Source organism: Ochotona princeps, chromosome 10, assembly GCF_030435755.1.
Source record: "Ochotona princeps isolate mOchPri1 chromosome 10, mOchPri1.hap1, whole genome shotgun sequence".
Taxonomy (NCBI): Eukaryota; Metazoa; Chordata; class Mammalia; order Lagomorpha; family Ochotonidae; genus Ochotona; species Ochotona princeps.
Window position 1 is genome coordinate 32,195,924 of NC_080841.1, and position 11,271 is coordinate 32,207,194.

Here is an 11,271-nt window from a genome sequence, read left to right on the forward strand (position 1 = left end):
AATTTTCTCTAGGTCTACACCAGGCCAAATGATGTGCAGGTGCACTATTTCCAGTGACCACAGGTAGAAAAAAAAAAATCCTCCATTAAGATAATATTGGGTACTTCAAAATAACTAATTAATCTGTATTGTGTCCCCTAAAAATAAAATTCTTCAAACTTTTTGAATATTTATCAACTTATATTAATTGAGAACATAGGCAATAATTTTCATAGATCAATTTATTTAGAATTACAAATATTAAGAATAAAAGATTTATGCATCTCTTAGTTAACATAACAGTTTAGCTCAATATAAACTCTGCACTAAAGGTTTGCCGTGGCACAATACCAACAAAGAATACAGAAGCATTTTTAAACTATACAAAAGTTTCAAATGGAAAATAATCTTGTTTTATTATACATTAACATATATAAAAGTCTCATTTTATGAGACATCTAAAAGAATCAAAAACCACTGCTATAGCCCTATCTGAAAACTCCAAATCTGAGGACAATTTATTATATTTCACTTTGTAATATTCTATATTAAAACAAAATTCCAAATACATATATTTTTACAAGATTAACATTTTAGAGGGGTTTTCTTTAAAAAAAAAAAAAAAAAAGAAAAACAAAAACGCAAGAAAACAAAACAACCAAAACAAACCTTTCTTCTGCATTTCACAGCACTGGTTATTACATTTGTTTTCCTTATAAAATCTTTTCACCTTATAAATTGTATACTGCTGGATTTTAACCAGTAATCTGGCTTAAAAGTTGTGCAAATAAACAAAAATATGAAAATAGTGTGTTATCAGTCTTTTTTATCTTAATAAATCTCATAACAATAACACTTTTTGCCCTGAATCAATGGGAAAAGACACGCCAAATCCACTTCTGAAATTTAGCACTTTGCAGTAATGCTTTTTCCTGCTCCTTCATTTTCTTTCAACAGTTTTTTTATAAATTATGATAAATTAAAATATTATTATAAAATGATCTATAGAACCATGTCACATTGCAAGTATATGCCATATATACTTGTAAAGTTCATATGTCCCATTATATTCCAGTGGCTTCCTTAAAACTAGGACTTCCCACACCTCAGGACATTTCTTCTGAAGACCGAGATGGTGCTCCACTAGGTCAACCGGAATGAATTTTCCAGGCGGAATTTCCACATTGCCACCAGGTGCACATAAAGGCCATGTTTCTTCATGTTCTCCACTGCAGTAGCTGTCTACATGTCTTGGGTTGAATTCATGCACATTTAAAACAATGGTCATTTTTCTTCCATGAAATTCTATTTTGTTCAGACGTTTTTCAGTTTAAAAATACTTGCTAACAAACATATGTAACATAAGCAATGCTACTGCATCTGGGTAATAAAAGATAAGTTAATATGATGGCAGACAGCACTGCTGGTTGAAGCAGTACAGTATATGAAAAGGACTTACTAGAGATTCAAGTCTCCCTTGTTTGCCAGCTGTGAGATTACTCCGTGTCAGAAGCCTATTTAAAGGAACAGGACTTATCCAAACCAGCGCCCTCTGCAGTCAGATTCACGCACTTGCCGCTCAGTCTCGGTTCGTGTTATTTGCTGCAAAGGCATGTAAGTTTCCCATCTGGCTCAAGCCACTCTGAATATGTGCAACATGGATTTCTACATTATTCTGGAAGCAACTGAAGAAAGAAGGAACATGGTTAATCACTTTATTTTACAACATTATGAACAATTAAAAAAAAAATAACAGCTGAAGGTGAAGATAGTTGAGGACAACAGCTAAACTAGATAATCTCAGGGAAGAAGTGACTCTGCCCAGACTCAATTGCCAGGATTCCACTCCCGTGGATGCTGATACAGCTTCGCGCTGCTCCGAAGCAGTAGAGGGGCCACAGAGGAGCTGGGGAAAGGGGGTGAGCCCCTGCAACTGGGGGAGCTCCACTCTCTACACTGAGCTTCCGTCCTAACCACAAATGCAATTAGTTTATATCTCCTGCTCCTTTGACATAAAAAAATAATAAATTTGTGAAATTTCTATTGTCAGTAGACTGAGAAGCTCTTTGGGGTGGTGCTGTAGTCCAACAGTTAAGCTGCTGCCCGTAACGACAGCATTCCACATGCTCCCTGCTAATGTGCCTGGGAAAGCAGTGGAGGGTGAGCCGAGTATTTGTGTCCCTATGCCCCTTGGGAGACCTAGAAGAAGTTCCTGGCTCCTGACTGTGGCCTGGGAAGCGAACCAGTACACGGAAGTACTGTAACTCTGCCTTTGAAATAAATAATCTTGGGCCCAGCAGCGTGGCCTAGCGGCTAAAGTCCTCGCCTTGAAAGCCCCGGGATCCCATATGGGCGCCGGTTCTAATCCGGCAGCTCCACTTCCCATCCAGCTCCCTGCTTGTGGCCTGGGAAAGCAGTCGAGGACGGCCCAAAGCTTTGGGACCCTGCACCCGCATGGGAGACCCGGAAGAGGTTCCTGGTTCCCGGCTTTGGATCGGCGCGCACCGGCCCGTTGCGGCTCACTTGGGGAGTGAAACATAGGATGGAAGATCTTCCTCTCTGTCTCTCCTCCTCTCTGTATATCCGGCTTTCCAATAATAATAAAAAAATCTTAAAAAAAAAAAAAACTGAAATAAATAATCTTAAAGTATACCTTAAATATAAAAACACATGAATACTTCACAAATATGCATAATTCTTAAAAGCTGTGCTGAAAATTACTATGAATTTAATATAAAAACCATTAGGTATACCTAAGGAATTACCTGATATTAGAAGCATCTATTGTATTCTTGATATCATTTAATGAATCTGTAAGTGATTTGAATTCAAAAGAATTCAAATCTCCTCCTTCTGCTAGACACTGAAGAAAAAAAATTTCAAGATTGAGTTGGATTATAGCTCAAACATAGACACAAAATCAGCACCATTTGCTTAGCATAAAAATTAAGAAAAAATTCACTGAAAATTACCTTAATTTGTAATAAAATTGCAGTCAACCTGGAGATTAGGTCTGTTAGATTTTTGTTTTCAACACAGGGATGTCCCGTTGAGGAATTGGCATGCCGAACAATTTCCTGGGCCTCCTCCTCACACCTCCGTCTCAGGTCAGTGGGCTGGTCTGCAGGCTGCAGGCCCTGGTCTGGAGCAAGCTGAACAGAGACCATGGAAACTTGAGGCGCGCATTCGTGAACTATTATTTCTGTATGTGTTGGTGTTCTCTCTTCAGATGTGGACTTTCATCAAACCAGCGCTTGTAACTAAAACAACATTCACTTCCAGCTTCAAATAACTCTCTTATAGCTTTTAATATTCAAATTAGACCAACTATCCCAACAGTGTCCTATGCACAGCCTAAAAATATTTGCTTATTCTGTCTCTTTAGACAACTGTATCTGAAACTGTCCCTCAGTTGCTTAAGCCCTTGATAATTCTGAGGTGTAGCAGTCATTCTGTATAATACTCTTCCATGTGAATTTACTTCCTTATTAGAATGAAATTCTTTTTTTTTTTTTTTGGGCAGAAATACCACAAAACTAATGCTGAATTCCTTCTGTGTTTCATTACTGAAGCCATATGATGCTGATCTGTCCAACTGCTGACAATGTTAATGTTTGGTTACTTGGTTAAGTGGCCAGATTTCTCCACAGTGAAGGATTTCTCCTTTGTAATTAATAAATATTTGTGAAGAGGTTTTTGTGCAGAGAATGTAAAGATTCTATTTGTTATCAAACTTTTTTGTTTTTTTAAGATTTATTTATATTTATTGCAAAGGCAGATACACAGAGGAGGAGAGACAGAAAAGAAGATCTTCCATCTGATGATTCACTCCCTAAGTGAGTGCAACGGTCAATGCTGTACCGCTCCGAAACCAGGAGCTTCTTCCAGGTCTCCCATGCAGGTTCAGTGTCCTAAGGCTTTGGGGCGTCCTCCACTGCTTTCCCATGTCACAAGCAGGGAGCTGGATGGAAAGCAGAGCTGCTGGGATTAGAACCGGCACCCATATGGGATTCCGGTGCAATCAAGGTGAGGACTTTATCTGCTAGGCCACCGTGCCGGGCCTTGTTATCAAACTTTTACCTACCAATTTTAGTATCCATCAGCAATTTTTGCCTATCTCAGTTATTATGATGGTTGCCAAATCATGCTTTTCACTTTTATCATTCTACATTTACAAGTTGCTGTGTATTATAAGGAAGAACTCTCACTTAAAAAAAAAAAAGAATTAATATCAGTAGAGACTCATGGCTTATTTTATTCTGTGGGTTATAATCTCTCTCTTTTTTTTTTAAAGATTTATTTTTTTTATTTTTATTACAAAGTCAGATATACTGAGAGGAGCAGAGACAGAGAGGAAGTGGAGCTGCCGGGATTAGAACCAGCGGCCATATGGGATCAAGGCGAGGACCTTAGCCACTAGGCCACACTGCCGAGCCCGGGGTTATAATCTCTTAATAAATGGAGATTTAGTTGGTGGGCATTGTCAAGCTGGTTCCTTTTGGCATGGCCCCATCATTTTGGGGGACATTTTTCTTTCTGGGCTCATTTTCTACCCTCTTGGCCATAGGTCTGAAATGAGTCTCTGTTAAGGAGCTCTGCTGCTTGTTAGCAGGGCACAGTGTTTAAAGACCAAGCTGTGGGGCCCGGCGGCGTGGCCTAGTGGCTAAAGTCCTCGCCTTGAACACGCCAGGATCCCATACGGGCGCCAGTTCTAATCCCGGCAGCTCCACTTCCCATCCAGCTCCCTGCTTGTGGCCTGGGAAAGCAGTTGAGGACGGCCCAAAGCTTTGGGATCCTGCACTAGTGTGGGAGACTCGGAAGAGGTTCCTGCCTCCGGGCTTCGGATTGGCTCAGCACCAGCCATTGCGCTCACTTGGGGAGTGAATCATCGGATGGAAGATCTTCCTCTCTGTCTCTCCTCCTCTCTGTATATCTGACTTTCCAATAAAAATAAATAAATATATATAAAAAAAGACCAAACTGTGGGCACTAGGTGATGTCCTTGCCACTAGGACATCACTGCTGCCAGGCTTGCTCAGCAGGCAGAGACCAATGGCACACAGTCAACACACTGCACTCAAGTCTGGAATAACACTGTCGTTTCCTTTGAAACATAGAAAGGTTTGTCTCTTTCTGCTTGTATTCCATTTTACAGTTTCTTTTTTTATTTCTTAAAAAAGATATATCTGCTTAAAAGGCAGTTAGCATCAGAGAGAGATTTTTATCCACTGGATCACCTCCACAATGGCTGTGACACCCGGGGCTGGGACAGGCTCATGCCAGGAACCAGGAACTCCATCCTAGTGTTCCATGTGGTTGCCTTGGGCCATTTCCGTGCCCGTGAAAGCCCACGTATTTGTGCCTTTGCCAGCCATGTGAAGATACCTGAATGAAACTCGTGGCTTTGGCCTGGACTAGCCCTGGCTGCCGCAGTTATTTGGGGAATGAATCAGCAGATGGGAAATCTGTCTCTCCCTTTCTCTGTGAAATTCTGATTTTTCAAATAAAAAAATAATTAAAAAAAATGTGATTTAGGGGCTCAGAGCAGTAGCCTAGCAGCTAAAGCCCTTGCCTTGCATGTGCCAGGATCCCATATGGGCACCGGTTCTAATCCTGGCAACCCTACTTCCCATCCAGCTCCCTGTTTGTGGCCTGGGAAAGCAGTTGAGGACGGCCCAAAGCCTTGGAACCCTGCACCCATGTGGGAGGCCCAGAAGAGGCTCTGGGCTCCTGGCATCAGATCGGCACAGCTCTGGCCATTGAGGCCATTTCAGGAGTGAATCAGTGGACGGAAGATCTTCCTTTCTGTCTCTCCTCCTCTCTTTATCTGCCTTTGCAATAAATATAAATAAATCTTAAAAACAAAAGTGATTTATTTTAGGGGCCAGTACTATGGCAAAAAAGGCTAATCCTCTACCCATGGCACTGGCATCCCATATGGATACTGGTTCATGTCCCAGCTACTCCACTTCCCATCCAGCTCCCTGTCAGTGGCCTGGAAAAGCAGCACAGCATGTACCAAGGCCTTAGGACCCTGCAACCATACAGAAGACCTGGAAGAGGGTCCTGGCTCCCAGCTTTGGACTGGCCCAGTTCTGGCTGGTGTGGCCATTTGGAGGGCCACAGATGGAAGATCTGTACCCTCCCCTCCTCTGTAATGCTTTCATTTAATATAAATCTTTAAAACTATTTATTTATTTATTTATTTATTTAAAAGGCAGAGTTAGAGCAAGGGAAAGAGAGAGAGAGAGAGAGAGAGAGAATCGGTCTTCTATACACTGCTCCACTTCCCAAATGGTCACAACAGTCAAGGCTGGCTAGGCCAAAGGTATGAACTTCTTGTAGGCCTCCCAAATGGGTGCAGGGTTCTAAACAACTGGGTCATCCTCTACTATTTTCACAGGAGCATTAATTAGGGAGCTGGATCTCAAGTGGAACAGCCGGGACATGAACCAGTATCCCTATGGGATGGATATTTATTTGGAAGGAAAAGTGAAGCATAAAGAGAGAGTACCCATCCTGATTCATTCCCCAAATGCCTGGAATGGCTGCCTTTACTAGATCAGGCTATACCCAGGACAGGAACTCCATCCAGGTATCTCACATGGGTGGCTGGGACTCAACTACTGAATCTCTGACCTAGGGTATGTATTAACAGGAAGTCCGAATTGAGAGCAATTGAAAGCAAACCCAGGCAATATGGGATGTAGGTATCTGAAGTAGCATCTTAACCCCATGTCTTACACCTGATCTTCATCCTCCTTCTTTCCTTCCTTCTTTGCTTGTATTCCCTCCCTTCCTCTTTCCTTTCATTTTTAAAAAAGATCTATTCATTTTATTTGAAAGATGGAGTTACTGAAACAAGGAGAGTCAGAAAGAGATCTTTCACTGGCTCACTCCCTAAATGGCTGCAACAGCCTGAGCTAGGCCATTCTGAACCTGGAGCTTCTTCTGAATCCCCCATGTGGAAGGAGAGACCCAGAAGAAGAAGCTCCTGCCTCCTGGCTTCAGATTGACTCAGCTCTGGCCATTGTGGCCGCTTGGGGAGTGAACTAATGGATGGAAGATATTTCTCTCTGTCTTGCTTTCTCTCTGTAAATCTGTCTTTTCAATAAAGATAAATAAATCTTAAAAAAATTATATTAAGGGACCTTACAAAGATAGTGGCTTAGATTTTTCTAAAATGTATAGATAATTACTAAACTTCAGATATAAAAGTAGAGGCAAATTCACAAATTACCCACCTCATAGCAGTACTGTTGAACTTTATGCAATACTTTGTTTAAGTCCTTATTCAGCTGTTCAAGTTCTAGAACAATTGTTGCGTATCTCCGTTGAAATTCAATACCAATGGGCATGGAATATGATTTCTGAGAAGAAAAAATAATCAGATCTTGAGAATTCTTATTTAACCAATGTAATTTCAATTATCTAAAAGGCAAATTGATGTACCTAAAACAAATTGTTTATTAAATCTGTCTATAAATATTACAGTTCTTGTAATATTTCTATTTTACAGATTACTTTAAAAAATATTTTTTTTTTTTGAAAAGGCAGATTTATAGAGAGAAGAGAGAGAAAAAAGTCTTGTATCCACTGGTTCTCTCTCCAATTGGCTGCAAGAGCTGGAACTGAGCCCATCCGAAGCCAGGATCCAGGAGCTTTTTCTGGGTCTCCCACTCGGGTATAGGATCCGAGGCTTTGGCTCATCCTCCACTGTTTTCCCATGCTATAAGCAGGGAGCTGGATAGGAAGTAAAGCAGCCAGGACTCGAACTGGTACCCACATGGGATCCTGGTGCTTTGTAAAGAGATTATTAGACAATCGAGCCATCATGCTGGGCCTGACCTTATTTTAGGAGTGTCATTTTATTTGCCACATATTTTTAAAAAATATATGTATTTATTTGTTTGAAAGACTCAGACAGATGGACAGACAGACAGAGATTATATCCCATCTTTTGATTCACTCTCCAAATGACTGCAACAAGGCTGGGCAAGGCCAAAACCAAGAGCTAGGAACTTTATCTGGGTCTCCCACATGCACGGCAGGGCCAGAAACTTAGGTCATCTTCACTACTTTCCAAAGCATATTGGATGGAAAGCACAGCAGCTAAAATTCAAACGAGCTCTTTATACTGGATTAATTTACTGCACCAAAATGGTAATCCCTGCCTTCTATTTTTTCTTAATTATGTCTTTTGCTGACACATTCTTAACTTTTTAAAATTAGTATTTATTGGGATCAACACTGTGGTGTTATCAAACTAAGCTGCTGCCTAGAATGCTGGCATCCTATGAGCAATAGGTTCAAGGTCCAGTTGTTCCACTTCTCATCGAGCTTCCTATTAATGCACCAGGGAAAGCACTGGAGTATGGTCCAAGTGCCTGAGCCTCTGCAATCAGCGTGGGAGACCTGGATGATGCAGTTCCTGACTCCTGGAGTCAGCCCTGTGGTAGCTTGATAAATCCCTCTCCCCTGACTGCCTGTGTAACTCTTCTGTTCCAATAAATGTATCAGTGTTAAAAACAAATTAATAAAATGTACACACACACACACAAACATACACAGCTCATTCTGCTTCTACATTTCCCAAATACAACAGCCACGACTGGTCCACACTACGCATGAAACCCAATGTGAGTGTCCCACATGGGTGGCAGGGACTAAAATTCCTGAGCCATTATCTGCTCCTCCCCTGTACTCCGTATTAGCAGAAAGCTGGATTACAAATCGAGTAGCTGGGACTCAACCAGGCATTTTGTGGATTACAGGTGTCTTACAACACTGATTTAATTGCTACACCACATATCTATTTACGAAGTTCTTAATTTTAATATTGCTTAATTTAGCAATGTTTTGGTATTGCTGTTGAAATTCCCAAGTATAATCTCCTACATTCTCTTCTGTTTAAGTTTTATAGTTTTGCCTCTTCCCTTTAGATTTGGAACATCATCACTCTGCCTATGGTATGAAGCAACAATTGAGTTTCTCCCCCATACTGATGATTCCACCATGATTTCAAAGATCCTTCTTTTCCCAATGCTCTGTAGAATCACTTTGTCATAGATAAAGTGTCCACATTTATATAGGCCTCTTTTCTGGGCTCTTTATATTCTGTTCCACAGTCTACTCATTTATCATTTTTTTTTAAGATTTATTTATTTTTATTGCAAAGTCAGATATACAGAGAGGAGGAGAGATCTTCCATCTGCTGATTTACTCCACAAGTGGCCACAATGGCTGGAGCTGAGCCAATTTGAAGCCAGGAGCCCGGAGCTTCTTTTGGGTCTTCCATGTGGGTGCAGGGTCCCAAGGCTTTGGGCTGTCCTCGACTGCTTTTCCAGGCCATAAGCAGGGAGCTGGATGGGAAATGGGACCACCGGAATTAGAACCGATGCTTATATGAGATCCAGGCACGTGCAAGGTTAGGATGCCAGTCACTAGGCTACTGTGCCAGGCCCTATTCATCTATCTTGTGCCAGTGTTAGAGTCTTTATTTAGTTCATCTTTATAATGTCTTGATAGTCAAGAGAATAAGTCACTGTACCTTGTTCTTCCTCAAGAAAATCTTAGAGGGAGCAGTGTGATGGCTCACTTGGCTAATCCTCCCCTTTTAAAGCTAATCCTCTGCCTGCAAGTGACAGAATCCCATATGGGTGCAATTTCATGTCCCAACTGCCCCACTTCCCATCTAGCTCCCTGCTTATGGCTGTGAAAGTAGTGGAGGATGGCCCAATTGGGACCCAGCACCTCCATGGGGGACAGGAGGAAGTTCCTGGCTTCTGGCTTTAGATCAGCTCAGCTCTGGCTGCTGCAACCTTTTGGGAAGTGAAGTTAGTGCATAGAAGATTGTTCTGTCTCTGTCTCTCACCAACTAAAGAATGGGTAAATAATATATAGTCCACAGATACAAAGAACTGAGTTGGTGCTGTGGCTAAGAAAATAAAAGGCTGCATGCAGCTTGCAATACTGGTACACCATATCACAGCAGTGATTGGAATGTTGGCTGTTTCACTTCTGATCTAGATTCCTGCTAATTTGCTTGAGTAAGCAGCAGAATATGGCCAAAGTACTTGGGTCCCTGCCACCCTCATGAAGTTCCAGGCTCCTGGCTACGGCCTGGCTTAGCTCCAGCCATTACAGCCGTTTGAGGAGTGAAGTAGCAGACAGATCTTTCTTTATGTCTCTTCCTATTTCTTGAACGCGCCAGGATCCCATATGGGCACTGGTTCTGATCCCGGCAGCTCCACTTCCCATCCAGCCCCCTGCTTGTGGCCTGGGAAAGCAGTCGAGGATGGCCCAAAGCCTCGGGACCCTGCACCCACATGGGAGACCTGCAGGAGATTCCTGGTTCCTGGCTTCGGATTGGTGCAGCATCGGCCGTTGCGCTAACTTGGGGAGTGACTCATCGGACGGAAAATCTTCCTCTCTGTCTCTCCTCCTCTCTACATATCTGACTCTGCAATACAAATAAATAAATCTTTAAAAAAACAAATGAGGGCCTGGCGGCGGGGCCTAGCGGCTAAAGTCCTCGCCTTGAAAGCCCCGGGATCCCATATGGGCGCCGGTTCTAATCCCGGTAGCTCCACTTCCCATCCAGCTCCCTGCTTGTGGCCTGGGAAAGCAGTCGAGGACGGCCCAAAGCTTTGGGACCCTGCACCAGCGTGGGAGACCTGGAAGAGGTTCCTGGTTCCCAGCATTGGATCGGTGCGCAGCACTGGCCCGCTGAGGCTCACTTGGGGAGTGAAACATCAGATGGAAGATCTTCCTCTCTGTCTCTCCTCTCTGTATATACGGCTTTCCAATAATAATAAATCTTAAAAAAAAAAAAAAAATGAAAGGTAGGGCCTGGCGGCATGGCCTAGCGACTAAAGTCTTCACCTTAAACACGCCGGGATCCCATATGGGCACCAGTTCTAATCCCAGCAGCCCCGCTTACCATCCAGCTCCCTGCTTGCAGCCTGGGACAGCTTTTGAGGACAGCCCAAAGTTTTGGGACCCTGCACCTGCATGAACCCTGAACCGTCGAGCAGAAGATCTTCCTCTCCGTCTCTCCTCCTCTCTGTATATTTTCCTTCCAATAAAAATAAATAAATCTTTAAAAAGAAAAAAGATTTATTCACTTTTATAGAAAAGGCATCTTTCTTTCTTTCTTTCTTTTTTGAAAACAGATTTTTACAGAAAGAAGGAAGGACACAGAAAAATCCTCCACCTCCTGGATCACTCCCCAGGTGGCCACAGAAGCTGGAGCAGAGCCAATTTGAGGGTGCAGTGTCCCAAGGCTTTGGG

General features: G+C 42.4%; 1 protein-coding gene across 4 annotated transcripts in view; it reads right to left on the reverse strand.

Moving 5' to 3' along the window:
• Positions 1–203: 203 nt before the first annotated feature.
• Positions 204–11,271, reverse strand: part of LIN9 (lin-9 DREAM MuvB core complex component) — a 51,198-nt gene continuing 40,130 nt past the window's right edge. For all 4 annotated transcript variants that reach the window (XM_058669265.1, XM_058669266.1, XM_058669264.1 and 1 more), the window contains 4 exons: positions 7,224–7,349; positions 2,952–3,131; positions 2,745–2,842; positions 204–1,664 (listed from right to left, as the gene is read on the reverse strand). In XM_058669265.1, coding sequence (XP_058525248.1) covers positions 1,559–1,664; positions 2,745–2,842; positions 2,952–3,131; positions 7,224–7,349 — 510 coding nt within the window. In that variant the 3' untranslated portion in view covers positions 204–1,558. The remainder of the gene's footprint in view (positions 1,665–2,744; positions 2,843–2,951; positions 3,132–7,223; positions 7,350–11,271) is intronic.